This window comes from Cannabis sativa, chromosome 1 (genome assembly GCF_029168945.1).
Source record: "Cannabis sativa cultivar Pink pepper isolate KNU-18-1 chromosome 1, ASM2916894v1, whole genome shotgun sequence".
Taxonomy (NCBI): Eukaryota; Viridiplantae; Streptophyta; class Magnoliopsida; order Rosales; family Cannabaceae; genus Cannabis; species Cannabis sativa.
The window spans coordinates 43,299,945-43,323,018 of NC_083601.1; the positions used below are offsets into that span (position 1 = coordinate 43,299,945).

General features: G+C 33.9%; 3 protein-coding genes across 5 annotated transcripts; 1 reads left to right on the plus strand and 2 right to left on the minus strand.

The window, feature by feature from the left end:
• Nucleotides 1–839: 839 nt before the first annotated feature.
• Nucleotides 840–5,800, minus strand: LOC115707216 (uncharacterized protein C630.12). 2 transcript variants are annotated; one of them, XM_030635101.2, is made up of 13 exons: nt 5,347–5,800; nt 4,370–4,429; nt 4,098–4,276; nt 3,501–3,636; nt 3,226–3,322; nt 2,862–2,921; nt 2,675–2,775; nt 2,529–2,560; nt 2,364–2,421; nt 2,054–2,128; nt 1,825–1,982; nt 1,472–1,732; nt 840–1,381 (listed from the first exon to the last, which is right to left on the minus strand). In XM_030635101.2, the coding sequence occupies exons 1-13, from the start codon at nt 5,476–5,478 to the stop codon at nt 1,129–1,131; spliced, it is 1,602 nt and encodes a 533-aa protein (XP_030490961.2). In that variant the 5' UTR covers nt 5,479–5,800; the 3' UTR covers nt 840–1,128. The 2 variants fall into 2 exon arrangements, with proteins under 2 accessions (XP_030490961.2, XP_030490962.2); XM_030635102.2 differs by having other exon boundaries at nt 840–1,378; nt 5,347–5,793.
• Nucleotides 5,801–6,389: 589 nt separating this feature from the next.
• Nucleotides 6,390–10,340, minus strand: LOC115704555 (tyrosine-sulfated glycopeptide receptor 1). Its single transcript, XM_061116363.1, has one exon. It carries the CDS (start codon nt 9,835–9,837, stop codon nt 6,571–6,573), a length of 3,267 nt encoding a protein of 1,088 aa, XP_060972346.1. The 5' UTR covers nt 9,838–10,340; the 3' UTR covers nt 6,390–6,570.
• Nucleotides 10,341–17,707: 7,367 nt separating this feature from the next.
• On the plus strand, nt 17,708–22,947 carry LOC133038278 (sodium/hydrogen exchanger 6-like). 2 transcript variants are annotated; one of them, XM_061116376.1, is made up of 22 exons: nt 17,708–18,136; nt 18,249–18,300; nt 18,424–18,483; nt 18,607–18,631; nt 18,744–18,829; nt 18,966–19,077; nt 19,164–19,226; nt 19,341–19,360; nt 19,443–19,540; nt 19,972–20,000; nt 20,113–20,144; nt 20,240–20,287; nt 20,413–20,473; nt 20,559–20,656; nt 20,760–20,835; nt 20,929–20,948; nt 21,080–21,177; nt 21,262–21,371; nt 21,460–21,543; nt 22,065–22,213; nt 22,334–22,410; nt 22,574–22,947. In XM_061116376.1, the coding sequence occupies exons 1-22, from the start codon at nt 17,908–17,910 to the stop codon at nt 22,627–22,629; spliced, it is 1,683 nt and encodes a 560-aa protein (XP_060972359.1). In that variant the 5' UTR covers nt 17,708–17,907; the 3' UTR covers nt 22,630–22,947. The 2 variants fall into 2 exon arrangements, with proteins under 2 accessions (XP_060972359.1, XP_060972364.1); XM_061116381.1 differs by lacking the exons at nt 18,249–18,300; nt 18,424–18,483; nt 18,607–18,631; nt 18,744–18,829 and having other exon boundaries at nt 18,002–18,136.
• The last annotated feature ends 127 nt before the right edge of the window (nt 22,948–23,074 follow it).

Consider the following 23,074-nt stretch of genomic DNA (forward strand, 5'->3'; position numbering starts at 1 on the left):
CCACTAAGCTTCTATCTTCGTTGAAGGGTAATCTTTCCAGCTTTTGATCTCTGCGACGATAAAGATTGGTTGCTAAGCGAGATTTCACGGTGAGGAGGATGGGCGCGGAGTTGGACAAGCCTAGGTTAGGAGGTGCAGAGATCGGGAGCGAGTTTAGGCAGATCGAAAATCAGAGGTGCAAATGGAGCAAGAACAGAGAACTCCAGTTCATCAAAAAAAAAAAAAAAAACCAAGCGGAGAAGTCCATTGCAGGGAAAGAAGAAAAAGAAGAAAATGATTTTTAATTTATTAGTTTTTTATTTTAAATTTATTTAAATAATTTTAATTAAAATTATGAATTAAACCAATTATGAATCAACAAGTGGTAATTTTTTTGAGCCATTAAAGGAGCCGTTAAGTGAGTACTAACGGCACTAATGGAAATACATAATTTGAGTATTTTTGCCCCTATTTTTTAAATTTGAGTATTTATTAACAACAAAACAAAGAAATTGAGTATTTATGCCGCAAATTTCCCTTTTCAATAAGAGTAAGTTTAATCATGCTGAGTGGATAATTTAAGTTGTTAAAGCAGATTTTTCTACTTTCTTAATATTAAAAATTATTTGACAATACAGTAATAAAATTGGTTATTATGTTAAAATATATATATAACTTAAATAACAATGGAAAATTTGAAGAGGTTAAATGATCTGTAATTCTGTATCTCTTAATCCCCATCTTTAAGCACAAAATATGAAACTTTTTGTCCGTGTCTATGTTTGGAAAAGCATGACTTGAACAAATTGAAATAAACAAGCTTTATTAATGGGGATGCATAAAATCAATAAAATTCTAAATTGTAAAGAATTAGACTTTATTCACTGGAAATGGTTGCTGCAAAATTCAACTGACTGCATTATAATTTTACTTCTCTTTCTCACACACACCCCACTCTCCACAGTTCATCCCCCCAAAGGTAAACACATAAAAACAAATTCCCATATCACCAACGAGTGATTCACCTGATTTTACTAGCTTAATAGATGCAAAAGTTATAGCATAAATATTCATTTACAGTAGAAGGGGGGGCTGGGCAAAAAAACCCACTGAAGCAACACATGTATGAATCTTCAATGAACTCTAGCATCATTGGTCAATCCAGTCCTTGAAAAGCAAAATCATGTAAAGAGGTATATTCACTGCAGCAATGATGGAGAGCATTATAAATGTGCGCAACAATCTTTGGATCACAATCTTTCTCCAAGATTTGGTGCTCCTTAGTGGTAATTTTGTCATATGATCAACTCCAATATCTGCATTATTGTCCACACTCAAAGAGATCTCTGACTCTTGAGATGTATTTTTTCTTGCTGTTGGCCGAATTACCGCACTACCCCTGCTACATCAAGAACAAAATATTACTTAAAATAACAAGTACTAGATTAAAAACATAGCACATTGTAAAAGAAAAAACTAACTACAAGCATACCTTTCTGGATTCATCTCGCTTGATCGTGCTACTAGAGTGCTGTTTGAGGCTTTCTTAACCAAATGCATTGATCCTTCTGCATCCCAAATCATCTCGTACTCGCAGTCTAGATCTTCGTTTTTCTCTTTTGTTCTACTAAGCAAGCCACTGAGAATTTGTTTTCCGTACCCCGAAAAATTGCTCAAACTTTGCCACAAGCTCACACTACTAGTTGGCCAAAGCAGCAGGGCAAGAAGAGTAAAAGTAAATAGTACAATATACCTGACATATTACAGAGCAAATGGGAGTTTAAGAACAAGTCAATTAAAGCATAAAGTCATTCATGGTTTTTACAAATTAGCTCGGGGAGTTACCATATGTAAATGAAAATTTGCCTTGGAAGAAAGCACAGCTGAGTTGATATTGCTTCATCAGGACTTGAAGTGTTTGAAAGTACAATATTAGTAGCAGACAACAACATGAAAGAAGGGTACAGGTTTCCCTGCTGCCAACTTACAGTCCCTACAGTGTGCTGCAGACTATTGTTAGCGATATATCACGCCACAATAAGAGTTACATATACCGAATAAAGTGGGTGCATACCTCCATTACAGGCCCGGATGTTGACTTATGAGTTATAGTGCATTGATCATGATCGTGACCTGACAAGATAAGTACCTGAAAAGAAGTACATGTTAATGATTCCTCAACTTGAACATAAACTTTTACATGGACACATTATAAAGTGTCTAAAATCAATAAATTAATTCATGCTTCTTCATTACAAGTTGAGACCATAGTTGCACATGAGGTCACTATAGTTTTCTGCGTGTCTATCTATAGTGTTTCAATATCTGCCTAAAGTTTGTACCGGGGCCAGCTTACATGCACAAAAAAAGAATAAAGTACTTACAGGTTTGATCAACTCCAGTAAGAAGTCTGATGACTCCTCGGAAATGTAATTCTGGTACCTGTTTATTTGAAATAAAAATCAATTCGAAAGCATCTATGAGGTCACCAACTCAATGTACTCTTTCATGTGCACAATTTTGTAGAAAAACAACAAAAATAATCAAACCTTATTTCTCCATCAGCAGTGCGCGTCACTCGCTGAAATAGTAATAAAAGAGAATAACAATCAGACACATGTAAATTCTAGTGTTGATTCACAACCACTCTACTTGCATAAATGGTATGAAAGAAAAAGAACAGATAAATCAATACCTGGTTGATAACTGGAGATTTGCGATTAGGCCCACAATATGTCAAATCCCGTCGATACAATGGAATATGTGTCAATAAAACCCTTGGATAGGAATGAACATCTAAAACATGCAGAATACATAAATGAGTTACTAATATTGTAATCACACTTAATAACACTAAATAAGGATAAGTCAACAGTCTATACCACTTGATACATTCTTGACAAAGTCTAGAGACGATGAAGCTCGATTCTTTTGATGTTGTGCTGTGGATGATTTACCATTGTTAATAAAGGGATCTAGTCATCTATATTCTAATACATAAACATCTAAATGCCATCAGAGCAGTAGTAAATCATTTTGCATTATCCAAGGAATGAAAGTCCGAGGTTTTTTTTTTATTTGATTTTTTCTTCAATTAGGCGTTAAGTGATGATACAATTCCATGTCCAGAAAAAGCAATTGCTTTGCTGATGTCACATTCATCATTATTACATTTGAATTTCAGAATTCTAACAAAAGTTGTATAATGGATAAACAAAAAAAAAACAGTTGCATGTTCTTTTTTACCATCTAAAGTTTGGGCATCAATGGCAATAAATTCTACTTTTCCTGCTGTAAATTTGTAGTTTCTCTTTCCAAATTCCTGTTCATACCGCTTTGCAACCTGATTAGAAGTAGAGCAAGGAGTATAATTAACAAAGATAATGAGATTGCATACATGTCAAATAATCACTTCAAGTTCCTAATTATGAGATCACCAAATTTCACAATACATGTGGCACTAAAGACCCAAGGATAGTTTGAAAAACATGATTGTATGTAGAAATAAGATGCTTAATTACCTCTGGACTATGAGTGAAGATACTCTCATAACCAATGTCATGGTTTCCAGGTATGAAGTAGACCTTGACATCTCTATGCTTTCCTTGCTTATCCAGATAAAAAATGTGCTTAAAACGGCTTAAAGATTCCTGCCATCTAATCAAACAAATGTTAATGGCTAATTTATATCGTGAATGTAGAAGAAATTCCATTAGAAAGGTTTTCAATAAAGTGAACCTGTAGTACCAAACATTTTCAAGTGATGTTTGAAAAGTAGAGTAGGATTTGATAACTTTTTCATAAGAGTTTTGATAATTCTATTATCATTAGAGAGCATAGTGAGAAAAATTAATTCAAAAGCCACATTAATCCACCCAGCATAGGATAAACTAGTCTCATTGAGAAAATTATGACAATTTTATTCTATCAAATCATCTGTCTTCATATATATGTTAGTTTGATAATCATCCATTGTGAATTTTCTAATATGTTAATTAATGAGGCCTATTCAACTAAAATAACAAAATGCAAACTAAAAAGCTAGTTATCTTTTCCCAAGGGACAAAAGAAAAGCCTGGTCATCCATGAAGTAGCTGAAATAGATATGAAGTTCTTACTCTTCATCTGACAAATAAGGGCCTCCATCAAAATAATCACCTAAATACAAAATCACTTCAGGCTTAAAAGGCATGATAGATGAAAGAAATGCTCGTCGCATGAATAAATCAGTGTAGAACTGAGCCATTTCCAAAGCAAATGACTTTGGAGCAAGATTGAGAGATGTTCTATCCATGATCTGTTAAGCAATTAAGAGATTAATTCTTTGGTAGAGGAAAAGCAGAATACTTAAATAATAAAAACGACGCAGCGAACGTGGAAATATGATTACCTGTGGATCAGTAATAACAGCAATTTTGACAAAATCATGCTGAATTGCTGTTCCATTTATCTGAATTTGCAATTGACAATGTTAGTACCTGGGCTTCCTTGTCTCCAAATATGCAAGTTATTTATTATTATTATCGTTATTTTTTCATATGTTGGGTAACTTGGTTAGATTACAAGGTTACAACAACAAGATCCATTCCAAACCAGTGTTTGAGCTTATGCATACTCCTAGAACTTCTAATTTAAGATCACATGCACTTGCTAGTGTTCATTTGAGAAACTGTATTAGCCAAATTTGGATTAGTGATTTCCCTGTATGGAAGACCTGCGCTCCCTTCCTCCTAGTTTTGCTCTATTTTGGAGCATGAATGAATTTTCCCCTTAAATAAAAAGGTTTTAATTTTTTTGTTTTTGCTATACAAAAATAAATAAATTGATTAAAATGGATTAAACAAAGGATGCCAATCAATCTCCTTGAATAACGCCAAAGCTTAAAATAAATGCTATGAATACTAATTCATAATTATAAGCAACGAGAAAGAAAATACTTGATTTTTGCTTCTTAAATAATGTTCTTAATCAAGTGCAATCATTGAACTTGTAAATTATTAATAATAAACTTTAGGTCGTTAGGTAAGTAAATCCAGTGTTCCGCACTAACGAAGGCAACAATTAAATTGAAAGAATATACAATAGAAGGCAAATATTCCACATGAATGTTGTCTATAAGATTGATTTTTCTTTTCATTTCCCAAATGGGATTAAGAAAATCTATGCCTTTCCAAAAATATATACAGATACATTTAATATTCAAACCGATGAATTTAAGATCGCCAATAATATAACTCCTCTTCCAAAATTTAATTTTCATTTTGATTGAAACGGATAAAAATTTGAATTATCCTCCAAAATAAAAGACCAAGATCCGAAAATGAAGTAAAGATTCAACCTTTAAGAAAAAATCAAAAAATAACTTACAGTTGAATTAAGATGGAGATGAGGCCAAGAACAGCTCCATAGAGATGGCACCCAATAGGCCACCATCTCTCCATAAAGAAGAGTCACTGCCCATATCACACACAGTAGACTCGTCAGCTCTCGTTGCTTCATATCTCTTCTTTTTTAATTTCTCCTTTATTTTTTCGCGCTCCAAGCCTTCTTATTCCCACCTCTTGTTCTTATTTTTCTATTATTTTCTTTTTATTTGGGCAATTTTGCCATTTCCAATTTAGTTGGTCTGGACTTTGGAAACTAAAAGTCAAAGTCTTGAAAGTGATGCCCTTTAATTTAACATTAATTTTTATTCTATCAGGTAACACATAACACACAGTGACAAACTACCTAATTCAGCAAAAAATAAAACACCAGAAACGGCACACATCAGAGAAAAAGCATTTATTCCCATTTAACTATATATAAGGACTGGTGATCTACTTCATTTTATTTTTTTTTTGCTGAAACCAAATACTTCATTAAAATCAGAGAAAAAAATCAGACAGATCAGTCACGAGTAGCAACAAGGGGTGCTACTTCCCCTGCACAAAGAAACCCAACAATGTTATGGGACGCAGCCCAAGCAACCACATTGTGAGCAACAGCATTATCCTTACGAAGAATCCAAAACACACAGCTTTTAGCATCAAAATTCAGACAAGAAAATAAATGCAAAAACAGATTAGTGAAAAATAGAATAGAATTGGGTTTATTCGGATTGTAAAGACTAGAACCAAAACTAGTTTGTAATTTTGTAATATTGGATTCTAGTTTCGTATATATTAAAACAAAGAAAAAAGGAAAATTGGTATCTTAAAAGTAAACATATATAGGGATCCGTTTGTCTTGGAATTTGCCAAGAAAATAGAATATTTCTATTGTGCATACAAATATTTGGCAGCAGCATAAAAAGGTTGAAAATCTGGAAGTACACAAGTTATGAGGGAAACTGTGCCCTTTTATGAATTGATAATGACTTCCTAGTCATAACCCCTTTATCAAAAAATTTGAAGATGTAGACTCCCGAGTTATAAACCAAATCACTCGATCATAGTTTCATCAGAGTGCTTCAAAATAGTATAATAAATCAACAAAAACATACAGGTATATTGATCAATCTGCACTAGTTAAAAAAAAACAAAAAAAAACAAGATAATTCTGTGCAAGTATACACATATGAACTTAGGATGGGGTTGAAGCAATTTCCCTTCACTGAGCCATATTTTGCTGCTGATGACGGTCTGTTCCTATATTTTTTAGCCAGTCAACAACATCCTTAATGGTTGGTCTCTTGAAAGGGTTGTGGTTGACACACATACAGGCTACATCAAGTACCTGCAGCATCTCATCATCAAAACCTTTCTCTCTTAGTAAAGGGTCAAAGACTTGGTCTTGCTTTCCCTCTTTTCTCATCTGCTGAACCCAGCCAACCAGTTCTCTTGACATCCTTGGCTTGAACACCTCAACAGGCCTCTTCCCAGTTAGCAGCTCAAGCATAACAACCCCAAAACTGTACATGTCTCCTCTCAAAGTGGCCACCCATGCTTGACCGTACTCAGGAGGAATGTAACCCAAGGTGCCTACAAGCTCTGTTGAAACATGTGTCTGGTAAGGAAGGATCAGCCGAGACAATCCAAAATCTGCTACATGGGCTTCAAACTTCCCATCAAGCAGGATGTTGCTCGACTTGATATCTCGATGAACAATATGTGGTTCGCATATTTGATGCATATAAGCCAATCCAAAGCTTGCACCCTGTAAAATCTTTAGCCTAGTTGGCCAATCTAACTGAGATGGGCCATCAGGCTTTTCATGCAACCAAAAGTCCAGACTTCCATTTTCCATATAGGAATATATCAGTAGCCTGCAGCCATCATGTACACAGTAACCTTGAAGAGAAACCAGGTTCTCATGTTGAGCTGTTGAAAGGGCTTCAACCTCTGCTTTGAATTCCCTTTCCATCAAACCCAAATCTCCTGAGAGCTTCTTAATAGCCAGTGTGGTCCCATCTGCTAGTGTAGCCTTATAGACCAAACCGAAACCCCCACAACCTATTATGTTGGCTTGATTGAAGTTGTCAGTGGCCTTGAAGATTTCAGCTAAGCTAAGATCCTTGATGTCTTTAGTATTGTTTGGAAACAATATGACTATGCTTGCATCCTTGTCAACTTCAGGAGTAACCGCAAGGTTGGAATTGTTAGAAATCGTATCGAAATCTATCTTGTCACTGTCACCTCGAGGAAGTATTCTTCTTGTCGATAAAATCCACAGAGAGAGTAGCACACCTATAATAACAGAAGCACCAAAACAACTCCCAATAATGGCTCCAACAAGAAGCTTCTTATTTGTCTTTCGACTATGATGAAGAGTTGAAGGTGATTGTGAAGAGCAAGAGCGTTGCACAGATGGAAGACCACACAACCCCGGATTTCCATCAAAGCTAGAGCTCGGAAAAGTGTCAAACTGACCTCCAGATGGGACTGGACCTTGAAGATCATTTGATGCAACACTGAAATATGACAAGAAATGCAGAACTTTAAGTGAAGATGGAATTTCACCACTCAGATGGTTCTTGGAGAGATCCAATCTCTCTAAATTAGTGAGGCTAGACATTTGATCTGGTATGGTCCCAGTGAAACTGTTGTTGTTGAGTTCCAAAACATGAAGAAACTTCAGTTGGCCAATCTCAGTAGGTATAGAGCCACTGAGATAGTTGTGACACAAATATAGGGCTGGAGGAAGACTGGAGAGTTGATTATACTGCTGATTAGTTACATTATTGGGCATAACAAACACAGGCAGCTCTAGAAAACTCCTGTTAATCGGTTCAGACTCTCCTGACAAAGCTTGCAACCCACAAAGCTCCTTGGGGAATTCTCCAGTAATGAGATTAGTTGACAAGTCTAAGTAAAACAGGTTGGGAAGCTTACCAAACCATCCGGGTATAGGACCAGCTAGAACGTTAACAGACAAGTCCAAAACTTGAAGCTTCTTAAGCCTTGAAAGCCAATTGGGTACTTGACCAGAGAGTAAACAACCACCAAAAGCAAGAACTTGTAGATTTTGAAACCCATCAGGTTCTAAAAGGTCATCATCTTGAGGCATAAGTTCAGACATAAAATTCTTTGAGAGAACCAAAGTAGTGAGAGTCTTGATATCCTTTAGAATCTTAAGTGCCACAGTGATATTTGTTAGGCTGTTATTAGAGATGGAAAGGAAAGAGAGTGATTTCAGCTCAAGTATCTCAGGAGAAATTTCCCCTCTGAGTTGATTTCCGGCAAGTCTCACAGCGGTCAATGTCTTACATGAGTAAAGGGTACGAGGTAACTCCCCTGTGAAATTGTTATTGCCAAGGTCCAAAATGGTCAGCCTCTGCAACTTAGAGAAATCAAAGTCAGAGAGATTGCCAATCAAAGAGTTGACCCTTAAGTTTAAGGTGGACAAATTAGTACAGTTCATTAAAGATAAGGGAATAAAGCCTGTGAAGTGATTTATGTGGAGAAGTAGCTTATCCAAACTGGCGAGATTCCCAATATCCTCAGGAATTGTTCCATTGAGCTGATTAGAATAAAGCTCGAGAATCCTGAGGTTTGTCAGTTGAACTACACCGGCGATTGGTCCAGAAAAATGGTTCACAGCCAACGAGATCTGTTCCAAGGTGACAACTTTGTAGATTTCGTCTGGGATCAAACCCGTCAGATTATTAAACCCTGCCCGGAATATTCTAAGCTTGGAACAACCCCCAATACCAGGAGGGAAGAAACCATTAAACTCATTAGAGGAGAAGTCTAAGAACTCAAGAGATGGAACCAAATTGCCACTAGTGCAAAATTCAGAGACAGGGATTGAACCAGAGAAGCTGTTGTTGCTGACATTAAAGCTTGTAAGAGTGGCCGTAATCACCGAAGGCTTGAACACCGAAATGGGTATTGACCCTTCAAAGAGATTGCTCGATAAGTCGACCGTTTCGAAGGCACCTGAACCAGAAGAAGGTAGTCGCCCATGGAGTCGATTATAACTCAAGTCGAGGAGTTTAAGACGGTTTAGGGAGGAAAAGAAATCAGAAGGAAGAGAACCCAGAAGGGAATTTCGTGAGAGATTGAGTTGGGTAAGGTAGGTGAGGTTCTTAAGGGTAGGAAAAATGATGCCTTTAAGGTTTGAAGAAGGAAGCCATAGACGGGTAACGCGGTCCTCACCAGCCACGACCTCACAACCGATTCCAACCCAAGAACAGCAATCAACGGACTCTGACCAGTTTAGAACACCAGAAGGTGACGATAAATTCAAAGAAAAAGCTAATAGAGATTCCGTGTCGTCTATGTTGCAAGAACTTAAGCCAAAAGAACCCATCAAAGTTGGCATCACAAAGAGAAGCAAAACCAGTAAGAAGAAGAGTTTACGACCGAGACTGAAACTGAAACCACCCTCCATCCCCAAAAAGAAGCTCTTTTTACCATAAGAAGAAGAAGAAAACATGGCATGAAGTTGTGTAATGAGGTGAAACAGAGTAATAATATGTGGTGTTTAATCATGACGATGATCGGAAATGAATTGAATCAGAAGAAAAGAATAAGAAGAACCCATCTTTCGTTTTGGTCTAAGGTAGTGAGTTATTGTTGTGTTTGTTGTTGTTTGAGATAGTAATGAAGGAAAACTCCATTGACTGAAGAAGAAGAAGAGAAACAAAAATAGACATAGATGGAAATGGAAGTGACGTTGATGGAAAAATGATATATTAATATTACTAATGAATTCTGAAAAAGCGTTTACTTTGGTTGTGGGCGGCTGGTAGTGGCTGTTGGACCCTTTCTTAGTCGATGGTGGTGGTGGTCGTAGTAGTGGTGAATGGTGATGATGAATATCATGATAATAATCTATCTCCATTACCATTTGCGTGTGCTGTAGGATACCCTTCTCATCCCAAAGATTTTGTTTTTATTGTTTTATTTATTATAAAAAAAATTGTTGGCAATTTTTATAAGATAAAAAAAAATGAAAAAATAAAGTTGGCTTTTATGACTTTTGACTTCTCACAAAGTTTTCTTATTATATTAAGGCCTGTCTCTCTCTTTGTCTTGGGGTGAAGGAATGTGATGCCATAGAAGAAAAAAAAACATGAATCTTAATATTGTATTATACAATCATTGGTAGGCAAATAAAGAGTTTTTAGGCTAAAAAAATTACCAACTTGGTGCGGGTTTATGATAAATTATTGAATTATATACTTATATTAAATTTTTTGCCCACATGCAATTTTTTTTTTAAAAAAATGAAATGCAATCCAACTAGCTATACAATTGAGTTTTTATTTTAATTGTGAAAAGCAAATGGGAGAGTAGTGAAGAAGACTAGAGTGAATTTTATTTTATTTGAGTGCTTTTAATACATTTACATAAAATGTTACCGAGTTGTTTGTGAAAGAGACTAGAGATTAGAGATTAGAGATTAGAGATTTTTTTTTTTTTTTTTTTTTTGAAAAAATAGTTTCAAAAAACACTATTCAAGAGCAAAGAGTTCAAAGGGGCTGAGAGTTAGGAGGATTTATTAAAACATGGCATCAATCAAAATAAAGTTTCAAATATAAAAAGAATAATCAGGCCACCAGATTGTGCTTGCACTAGCTATTAAAGTAAACTTAGTTAAATAATCAACTACTACATTAACAGTTCTACAACAATAACTAAAAATCACAATATTCAAATAAGAACATAAAATTCTAATATTGTCAAGAATTAAACTCAAAGAAGAATCTAAAGCTAATGAATTATTAAGTTTATGAACTAAAGTTTAGCAATCGGAGTCAAGTTGAATATTGTTGATGTCGAGTGTAATGCATTAAGATACGACATTTCAAATTGCAAATGTCTCTACAATTTCTAGAACAATAATGCCACACCTTCCAAGTAGCAGAAGCAAGCACATTACCATCATAATTTTGAATCACCATGCCTAGGCCCCCACTGCATCTACCAAATCAATAGTTGTGTCTGAGTTAACTTTGAACAACCCTTGGGGAGGGGGAACCCAGCAAGGGACCACGACATCAGAATTCAATTACAAAACTTCGAGGATGGTTAATGCAGCACCGTTGTTATCAGTGTGGTAGGCAAGGAGATAGTCGATCACCCAAGGACTACCAAAGTTCGGCAGCAACGACTTTTTTTTGCGGACTTTCTTTGTTTCGTCACTCACAATGGCAAATGGGTCGCCAAGATTGAAAGAGCAAAATTTTCCGAACTTGCACAAGTTGGCTACATCCCCAAAGAGCATGATGAGTTGTTTCCAAATAAGTAGAGCACATTGGGCAAATATTGTCATTGAGGAGGCCATGTCTTTGAAGATTAATCATAGTAGGGATCCAACTAGATAATAATCTCCAAACAAAGCTTTTTACCTTAGAATGTAAATGAAGTTTCCAAAGCCACCAAGAAGTACCAGAAGAAGAAGCGATGGATTCAGTTATATCTCGATAGCCAACCAATAACTACTTTTCACTAAATAAAATCCATGTTTCTTAAGACTATACACGAGTTTATCTGGAGTATCTCCCAAAAGTCAAGGTATAAATAAAATGGCTAAAGCCTCCTCGCTAGAGAAACTATTTTGAACTATGAAAAAGTTCCAACCATGCACCACTAGAGTTCCGAATATCAGACACCAAAGCATCAACGCTCAAACCAATAAGAGTGAAAGAGATAAGTCTCGTAGAAAGTAAAAGCCAACAATCCTTAAAGACGAAAATTGTAGCCCCCATTGCCCACAGCCAAACAGCACCCAAATCAAATAATTCTTTATTATTTTTCTTGCATTGTCTTTTTTAATATTTTAAAGAGTGTCTACACATTTGGTATCATTTGTTTTATTTAAATACAAGTTAGTTACCCTATATTTTTAATAATTCTTATTTAGTACCTGTATTTTAAAATCATACATATTTAGTACTTTAAATTTATTTATTTTTATTAAATTTTATCAATATAATAAAACTGTTTAAAATTTAAAAATTTTGAATTTAAATTTAATTATTTGATTATATATAATTGAGATTTGTTTAGTTAAATTGATAAAATTATATTGAATAAATTTTACTTTAGATATGATGTATATTATTAAAAATACAAGAGACTAAATATCTTTTTTATAAAAATACAAGCCACGAGATATTAAATAAGTATATTCCTTTATTTATTTTAAATTCTATTTTATGGCTGTTACTTTCTTTCTGAGTTTGACAGTATTTATTGAAATTTTTCAAAAAGTAAAACTATATTTTCCATCTATGTTGTTGAATAATCTTCATTTGTCATTGCTCGGCAAATTATATATAGATATGAAATGAACAAAAAGAATGCTCAAAATAATCCTTTATGCAGTCTTTATCAAACAAAATCTACTAGAAAACAAATGATGGGTGGGTGAAATAAAAAAAAAAATGTATAGAAGGAGCAAAAGTCTAAGCATTTTATTTACTTTGTGATTCTCATTTTGGTGAATAAATTAATATTATTGGGTTAGGATATCTTACAATTGAAAGAAATAAGCTTATTTTATTAATTTAGATGGTGTTTGGTAATATTTTTTCAATTATTTTTTTTCTTTTAAATTAAAAAAGTGAGAATATTTTTAAAAACATATTTTATAAAACAACCTGTTTTTACTTTTTAATTTTTTAATTGAGAATCAAAATTTTGAAAATAAAAAAAGTCACTTTTAATATTTTTTTAAATAGTTTTTTTTTTTTTAAATTAATATTTTGGACTCTGACCAGACTCGGACTCGAAACCCGACCTCTGATCCAAACTCAAATCCGACCCCGGGCTTAGACCAGACTTAAATAAAATAAAATAAAATAAATGAAATAAACTTCACAGAACACACTTTTATTTTTTGTTTTTAAAATTGAAAAAACAAAAGCGGTTACGGAACGCATTTTTTGTTTTTCAAAAATAAAATTTTTAAAAACAAAAATTTTACTTTCATTTTGTGATTAAAAAATTAAAAAAATAAAAAAATATTACCAAACGGCACCTTAAGTGCCAATATGTGCAAAAATCTATCTTTTACTGGAAGAATTACACTCATCAACTTGCTACTTATCTCTATCCACCTTATTGGAGCCAAATCTTCCTTAATTTGAAAAAAATCTTGAAAGAGATTAACGCAATATGTGAGATCTTCTTGTGGAATGAGAAGCCCGGGATCGATTGTTTGGAATCATGTTTGTAAGCCTAAGAAGGCAGGTGGTCTAGGCTTTCGTAATATTCTTGCCTGGAATAAAGCAACAATTGGAAAGTATGTTTGGACTATCTCAACAAAAAATGATGATCTTCGGGTGAAGTAGGTCAATAATGTATACATGAACTCATAAAGGGCCAAAATGGTGGGATTACAAGGCTCCTTCTCAGTATAGTTGCAACTGGAAAAAAGTAGTATCAATGAAGGAAGAATTCGAGAGAATGGTTTGTTAGCTTCAATTTTCTACTACAAAGTATTCAGCCTTAGGAAGACAAATTTAATTGGACCAAGGAGGTTTGGGGTAGGCTAAATTCCTTAAACATTGCTTTATCTTTTGGTTAGGTGTGAAAAAAAATCGATAAATAGTGACATTTAATATAAGAGAAATATAAATAAATGATAAAATTGAAAAACAAAATTTAACAAAGAGATGTAGCATTGTAGCATATATGTATATACTTTCACACGACTTTGAAGATATTCATACTTTAAACCAAATTACATGAACGAGTATCAAAATTTTCCTCTTTTAGATTACCAAACAAAACTCAAATTGGAATACGTTTCATTCACTAGAAAATAAAAATTGAAAAAGGACCATTGAGCAACGTTTACAATAGTTGGTCTCGTTCTAGTTGAGACACGTGGAGGCCAAGTCAAGCTAAACTGTCAAAACTTGGTCGTGCTTATCTTGGCTCCCCATTAATTTGTTGCACCCACCCACCTCACCAACTCACATGTTAATTAGGCTTCATAATCTCCAATGGCCTCTTCCCTTTGGCTCCTTTCGTTATCTTTAGTTGAGTTGGCCAATCAAATTGAGTAGCCCCATCGAGTTTCTCATGTAACCACAAATTATTCAAGCTTCCATGTGAGGACACATATGTTATAAGCTTTAGATAACAGAACAATATCTTTACCTTTGTTTCAGTTTCGAATTCCCACCAAACCAAAGTCTCCCAAAGAGCTCCTTAATGGCAAGTTTGGACCCGTTTGATAGAGTTGCTTTGTAGATCAAACTGAAATCTCCACAGCCTATGATGTTTCAAGATTTGGGATAGTACTGTGAGGCTCTGGTTTTCTGTTTCATTGGGCATTAATTGTTTGGAAATAGTTTGAGTAGGCTAGTATATTATTGTTGTGTGTCTCGAGAGCTACTGCATATGGATTAAGGAACTAGAAAACTTGTCAAGAAGATTATTTGACTGGTGGCAAGTGGGTATAACGTTGACAATGGAAAACCAGTGCCAAGATATAATACCCAAATTAGTATATATAGTCAAATAATAACCTCTTTTATTGACAACCCAGGAGTATAGGAATGTGGAGCTTGTGGCTGATTTTCTGGCAGAGTACAAGAGCGTTGTATTTGTATAGATAGATGACCATATAATATAACCTTGGATTTTCATCAAAGCTAGAGTTTGTAAAAGTATCAAACTGGACTGGTCCTTGAAGATCGATCATTGGATCGATGCAACACTCAAAAATGACAATATATATAAATGCAGATGCATAACTTGAAGCTGGAATTTCATCACTCCGATAGTTCTTGGAGAGATCTTGAGGTTGTTTGGATGTGGTTTCAGAATTATTTTTTTTAAAAAGTGAGAATAGAAAATAGTTTTTTGTTACTTTTAAAATTTAGTAGTATTTGACACAAGTTTTTTAAAATTACTTTTTAATTTTTTCTTACTAAAAAAAATTTAATATTTTACACTATACCATGACATTAACCCATTCTACCCTGGACCTGACTCGAACATGGACCCCAGCCCGAACGTAGACTTCGCCCTAGACCTGAACTTGGACCCAAACCCAGACCTGAACCCGGACCCCGACCTGAACCCGGACCCCGACCTCGGACCCCAGACCCCAGACCCGAACTCAGAACCATATCCCAAACTGCAACCTCGGACCCTAACCCTAGACCGAGACCCAACCCGAACCCAGATCCCAAACCTAGGGCTAGGTCGGGGTCCAAGATTCGGGTCGGGGTCAAGATTTGGGGCCTGGGTCTGGGTCCGAGTCAGGGGTCTCGGGTGGGATTCGAGTTGGGATTCGGGGTCTGAGTCTGGGTTCTATGTCTAGGTCAAGTGTTCAGTGTTCGAGTCAAAGTCGGGATCTGGGTCTGCAGAAATATAAAATATAATATGTTATACAAAAAATTTATTTTTAAAAATTGAAAATAATAATCGATGTTTTCTATTTTCTAATTTATTTAAAACTATATTTAAAAAATTTGGCCAAACAATTTTTATTAATTTTTAAAATTTTTTTATTATTATTTTTTAAAACTAAAAACAATTTTTAATTTATGTAAGCAAACAAACTCCCTACTTCTCTAAATTAGCGAGATACCACATCTGAAAGAGGGAAATTTTGACTATCAAATATTAAAGGTGCATGTTGCCACATAATTAGAATGTGATTTAATGATAATTAACGCATGAACATTAATTAATTATAGCCTATAATATTAAACAACGTAATCATTAATTAATGCACTTTACAGAATCTTAAGAGTTCTCAATTTAGACAAAACCTGTATAAAAAATGGAAAAACGAAATTTATCCAAAAATATATAACGAGTAATTTATATTATGTATTGATGAGTTGGGAAGGTTCCACACCCAATAATAAAATTGATGGTGAGACACAAATTATCACTTAAATGTTACTCATCATAGTATAGGAAGTTGTGTTGTGAAGAGTAAAGAGTTTGCATTCATTTCATTTGCTATAAAATTTTGACCTTTTCTTTTCATACGTAATATACGTAGACTTGTAGTAAATGTATTGGTTGAATTTAAGTTTTCGATGTATAGGTAGGTACGTTGGAGTATATTGTTGGCAATGAATATATTGAAATTGAAATCAAATGTGTGAACTGTGAGTGAACCATTTCAGTATACATATGATATAATCAGGATGAATCGTTGAAAAAGTGTTATTCTTATTTCATATAATAAAATTCTTTTATACCTAAATTAAATTTTATATGTTTAGTTATTTAAAACTGAATGGAAAAATTTATTCAAAAAAGAAACTGAATGGAAAAATTATCTTCATTATTATAATGTTAATATTTAGAATTGTAAGTGAGTAATTTAGAGGTGGTATATTCTCATTGACATTGTTTAAGGGAGGATAGAAATATAGGTCATATAATATTTTAGTGCAATTTATAATAATTACTTACACAATATTTTTTGAATAATTATCTTTTTTACTCCCTGTACTTATGACACTATACTATTATGCCCTTAATCTATTCAGCTTGTTACAAATAGTCCTTGTATAATTTTATATGCATACATTTAGTCCTTCTGTTTATTTTGTTTTTTAGAGGGAAAATTGACTATGAGGTGGCATAATAACTGACAATGAAAGATGATTAAAAAATGATTTCATAACCTTTTAAAAAAAATTTAATAAAAATAATTTTATTAAAATAATTCCAATCGTTTTTTAGCAGTTCAAATTAGAAAAAGGTGTAAAATTAGGATTCTACAGTATTTGAAGAGATGAATATCACTAGAAAGAACATGGGATTTTTGGAAAATTAAGGTAATGATATTCTATTTTTTGAGATGTTATTTTTTATTTTTTTTTCTTGTGATTGTAATTTTTATGACTTGTAATTTATTTTCCTAATGGTATATAATTTTTCAACTACTATCTATGTATAATGCCACATTATTAACTATTCCAACTGATATATTTTAGGGGGTATTTTAGATAGAAGGATTATACTATTCCAACTGATATATTTTAGGGGGTATTTTTAACTACACTTATAAATTAAGGGGCATCATAATATAATGTATAAGTACATGGACTAAAAAAAGTTAATTATTCATATTTTTTCAAAGAAAACCGATGTGTTCTTGTCAAAAAAAGATGGCATGTGTGTTTTGTTTGCAAAGTTATTATTTTTGTACTATATACTCTTTTTTTAATTTTGATAATTCCAATATGTTGGCACAATACAATATTATTGTAATTATATTCTACAAAATTGGTATTGCTGAAAGTGAAAAGTAAGATTTGTCTCTTTTAAACACATTATTATTATTATTGTTATTCATTAAAATTAAGGATTTATTAAAATAAAAATTGTATCCGTGAGAGACGGAACAAAAGTTTTTGAATAATAAGCAGAAAATAAAATAGGAGGTGAAACGCTTCAAACTCCAAAGGAGAGAGTTTTCTTTGGTCTCTGTATCAAATTTTACAGCCAAAGAGGCAAATCGGCGATCTAGCTCCGGTAACGCGAGCTTCAGTATCTCCGTTCGAGAACCCAAACAATGGGGATGATAGAAGATGTTCAATTGATTGGGTTGCAGATATCTCCGACCGGTCCCAATGGGACTAATTCTTCTGTACCAGCACCTACCCCTGGGAAGGAGCAGCAGGCCGCTGGCGTTGGAATCCTTCTTCAGATCATGATGTTGGTTCTCTCCTTCGTCCTTGGTCATGTCCTTCGTCGTCACAAGTTTTATTATCTTCCCGAAGCGAGTGCTTCCCTTTTGATAGGTAATTTGACTGATCATTAAGTTTATGACCTAGTTTTTTTGGTAGTGATAGTTGGGATTGTTGTTTAGGGTATGTGGGAATTTAGGTTTTTACAGCATTAGTTTTGTGGCAGGTTTAATTGTTGGTGTACTTGCTAACGTCTCAAATACTGAAAATAACATCAGGTCCATTCCTTTGTTCAATTAATCCCTAAATTTCATTTTGTTTTTTTTCTACTGAATTTGAAGGAAAATAAAGCAATTCAGTTTTTTTGTTGGAGTTGATCCGTCAAATGTCAATTTGTGCAGGGCTTGGTTCAATTTTCATGAGGAATTTTTCTTCTTGTTCCTCTTACCTCCAATCATATTATATCCACTCTTCTATGTGCCATTTTTCTTAGTTACACATAATTTGTAGTATTTGCTTATGCTGAGGTTTATTCACCTTCCTAGTATACCAGATATCGTTTTTCTTAACACTTCAGCTCTCACTCAATCAGGGTTCAGTCTTTCACCTGTGAGTTCTTCTTCTTCTTCATCATTTTCTTTTTCTTTTTCTTTTTGTGTGTAATTCTAATATACAACCACCTTATATGATGCCCTTTACTTAATGGCTACAATCGTCACAGAAACCTTTCTTCTCAAATTTTGGAGCCATTGTCACGTTTGCTATTTTAGGAACTTTCATATCTTCAATTGTTACTGGTGTTTTAGTGTAAGCTTCTCCCATTTATTAAATCATTTGACTAATTATTCACTGTTTTCTTTTAAGAGGGAAAAGTCTTTAATGAATTGACTCTTGCTACCTCTTCTCTAAGTATTTCTTTTGTTGCTGTTCATTTGTGGTGCAGTTACCTTGGTGGTCTGGTGTACCTCATGTACAGGCTTCCTTTTGTGGAGTGTCTGATGTTTGGTGCTCTTATATCAGCTACAGATCCTGTTACGGTTTTGTCCATATTTCAGGTGCTTTACTTGCTCTTCTATCATTTATTGTACTTTATGTTTTCCATTTATATAACATGCTTTAATGGTGATGTTGTGAACTGCAGGAACTTGGAACAGATATGAACCTATATGCCTTAGTTTTTGGAGAATCTGTTCTGAATGACGCAGTAAGATTTCACTACTACATTCAGCATTTAATGTTTTTAGTTTGTATATCTGCCTTTGGGGATTGACTATGTGTGTTGTGTATTCTTTGTGAATTTCGTTCCACAATCTGGTAGATGGCAATTTCACTGTACAGGTATGTTGAGCGGTATACTATTTTCTTTTAGCTGTAAAAAGTTAAAATTTTTGTTTTAATTCAACTACATTCTGCTGTACAGGACTATGGCCATGGTAAAAAGTAATGCCTCGTCTGGAGAAAACTTCTTCATGGTGATTCTGAGGTTTCTTGAGACATTTGTTGGATCATTGTCTGCAGGTTAATTTCTTATTTTACAGGCTTATTATATCTTGGAAGATAGTATCAACTTTAACATTCTTACTGTGTGAATTTATATTATGTGCTGAAGCTGATATACCCCATTCTTTTTTCTCATTTGTATTTATTTGTATATTTCTTATCTCTTTTTCTTTGAATATATTTTAGTATATTTATTATATTCATTCAATAAAGTAGTAAGATCAATCTATTATATCTTGGTAGAATTTTAGTTTTATGGATTAAGAACTCATCGAAATAAATATTTCTTTTAGACAACTTGCAATCTCTCTTTCTGTAGGAAATAAATGAAATGAAAATGAGTTCCAATGTATTACAATCTTGTTCTTTACTATTATTATTATTATTTGTTACGCTGCAGCATAAGTAATCCTACACAAATTTACTAATTTGCGCGGTTTATTCTGCAGGCGTCGGCGTTGGATTTATTTCTGCTTTGATATCCTTTTTTGTTGTTGAATTTGGTTAATTTGACTTTTATTTGGCTTAACATATTATTCTTAATAAGTTTTTTCTTTCAAAAGGTATTGTGAGACCTTAATTATCAGAACCTTTTTAAGTATGCAGGATTGGACATCGAAAAGTGAGTATTAAGATGACAAGTTCTGTTAACTTGCGAATAATCTGAAATTCTTTACAGCCCTAACATTTTCCTTCTTTTTTCCCCCATCTGTTCAGTCTGCAGAACTTGGAGTGTTGTCTTTTTGTTCTTTTTCCATATTTCTCGTAAGTGATCTTTGTAATCATTTTGTTAATGTATATATAAGTATACACACACAGAGACAAGTTTTCTTTTCCATTTGCAGTTTTCACTGGAATTGTTTGATTTTAACATAAACTATCTTCTTTAGGTATATGCTTGCAGAAGGTCTTGGCCTCTCTGGTATCGTGTCAATATTATTCACAGGAATTGTGAGTAGAATCTCACATTGTTTTCAAGTCTAATTACCTACTTTATGTTGGGGTTTGTAAAAATATTATTCTTGATCTGTCTTAGGTCATGAAGCATTACACGTACTCTAATTTGTCAGAAAATTCCCAACGATTTGTATCTTCCTTTTTCCATTTGATATCATCACTAGCAGAGACATTTGTGTAAGAGAGCTTATGTTGTCTTCTATCACTTGTCAAGTTATTGTAAATTTTCCACTCACAACCTTTATGAAAGCTTGCCTTGAGTTTACTGTTTCATTGCCAGGTTTATATACATGGGTTTTGATATTGCTATGGAACAGCATAGCTGGTCACATGTCGGATTCATTTTCTTCTCGATTGTATCCTTGCATAGATTTATATATCTCATGTTCTTTTTATTTTATGTTTATAGAAGCTTTATGTTTCCTTTAACTGGCCTCTTCACATCCTAGATATTTATTGTAGTTGCAAGGTAAGTGTAGTGCATTCACAAAATTACTAGACTTCGCTGATAAAATTCCCATGATAATTATTACTAATATTTACGTCAAAGTAGCCTTTCTGATTGTGAAATAAACAAGTTTGTGTAATCATTGTTTGTAGGGCTGCAAATGTTTTCTCATGTGGATATTTGGTCAATTTGGTTAGACCTGCGAATAGAAAAATACCACTAAAACATCAAAAGGCCCTTTGGTACAGTGGTAAGATATAGTGGAATTTATTATTTGGAAATTTGGAATTCTTAACTGGTGATATTTCCTTATTATTGTTATTTGTTTGAGTAGGACTTCGAGGAGCTATGGCTTTTGCTCTTGCTTTGCAATCTGTTCACGATCTTCCAGATGGACATGGCCAGACTATATTTACTGCAACCACTGCCATAGTTGTTTTGACGGCAAGTGATGGAGTTTTGAGTTTGTCTAGTTAAACGCATTGTGAAACTTAATACTGTGGTTTTCAGATATCGTCCTATATTGTTTCAGGTATTACTGATTGGAGGCTCAACTGGCACCATGCTTGAAGCATTAGAAGTTGTTGGTGATGACCATGATGGTCCATTGGGTGAAGTAAGTGTTCCGAAACTGAAAAAATTGGATCTTGATTACTTGAATGCCATGACCAGTAAAATGAGTAATATATTATGGATTTTAATCACAACTTTGATAGTATTATTTTCACCAATTATCTGGAAAATGAATGACCAGCTAAGAGGCCGTTCTATGTGTTTCACATTATAGTATTTTTTTAATAAATGGACAAAAGAAGAAAATTATTTTGATTTTGATTTTTTTATTTTTTCATGCTGCACATTTTTTTTATTGCTCAATAGCTGGATTATAGATTGCCTTTGTGGTGGCATTGTATGCGAACAAAAGTCTATAGTTTTCAAAAAATATAAAATTCAAATTTCTGGATAACTGCAACTGATTTATATTGGGTGGGTATTTCTCATAAAAAAATGTCATAGTGGTCAAGTTTTGCTGATTGTACTCTGGAAGAGTTTATAGTTAATACTGTTTATAAGAAGTTACATGAAAAAATGTGATACTTATTCATCACTTGTTTGGATGTTTGTTCCTTTACCCAGAGTTTTGAAGAAAGTCATGGGTATAGTGTCCCATCTACCCGAAGTTTTGAAGGGAACCATGGGTATCATGCTCCTTCCTATGACGAGGAAGATGAAGAACCGTCCTCTGGGAGCAAGCTAAAGATGAGACTTAAAGAGCTTCACAAGAGGTATGTAGCACGAGGGCCAGATATTTGTTGTCGTTGCTTCATTTTAATTTATGTGCTACTCAACTCATTTTTATATGATTTTCTCTTTCTCTCTTTTCTCCCTCCATTCTATTTTTTCAGCACAACATCGTTTTCAGCATTGGATCGCAACTACCTTACCCCATTCTTCACAAGTCAAAATGGAGACGAAGATCACGGTAAAATCTGGCTCCCTTCTTTTTCTAGTTCAAGCTCTTCTGCTGACCAAACATAGCAACATTGAGATCTTCTATATCTTAAATTGTTAAATTGCACTCTCACATATGTGTCATGACTTTGATTTCCTTTTATTCTATTTGTTTTTTTTTTTTGGTGCAACAGAGGAGCTCATGCCTAGTTCTAGAAGTAGACGAGTGAGTTTTCATGGTCATACCTAATATGTGATATTTCATTGAGGAACATATATGATGCAAGATGGAGTCAACTTGTATATACCTTACAAACTTGTTCCCCAAAGCATAGCTGCCAAGGTGAACTCACAGAACACAAAAATGTCGTTAGTGTCATAGTAGTGGATGTTAACATCCCAAAGGAGACATTTATCTACAGCACGAAGACTGTTTTAGCACATTCGGACTATTAGTTGTCAAATTTGCACATCATATTGATTGACTCACCACTAATCTATTACACTGCACTTGTAAATACAAGATTTGGATACTTGGGAAATTTAATGGTCACACATGATTCGTCCACTGGATCTGAGAATAGGGTGTTGCTCATATTTTTGTTTTAATCTTTCTCTTTTTGTTTTTTTTTTTAATCTGTTGTGCTGCAGTCGGGTTATCATTGACATCTTTTTGACTTGTTCTGGTCACAAGG

Excerpts from the sequence above, each read along its gene's own strand:
- LOC115707216 (XM_030635101.2), bottom strand. The coding sequence starts at position 5,478 with ATGAAGCAACGAGAGCTGACGAGTCTACTGTGTGTGATATGGGCAGTG. Across the intron at positions 4,430-5,346 it reads ATCTCCATCTTAATTCAACT|ATAAATGGAACAGCAATTCA; the intron begins GTAAGTTATTTT and ends TTGCAAATTCAG. Across the intron at positions 2,422-2,528 it reads ACTGCTGATGGAGAAATAAG|GTACCAGAATTACATTTCCG; the intron begins GTTTGATTATTT and ends TCAAATAAACAG.
- LOC115704555 (XM_061116363.1), bottom strand. The coding sequence starts at position 9,837 with ATGTTTTCTTCTTCTTCTTATGGTAAAAAGAGCTTCTTTTTGGGGATG.
- LOC133038278 (XM_061116376.1), top strand. The coding sequence starts at position 17,908 with ATGGGGATGATAGAAGATGTTCAATTGATTGGGTTGCAGATATCTCCG. Across the intron at positions 18,830-18,965 it reads ATTGTTACTGGTGTTTTAGT|TTACCTTGGTGGTCTGGTGT; the intron begins GTAAGCTTCTCC and ends TTTGTGGTGCAG. Across the intron at positions 20,949-21,079 it reads ATATTTATTGTAGTTGCAAG|GGCTGCAAATGTTTTCTCAT; the intron begins GTAAGTGTAGTG and ends CATTGTTTGTAG.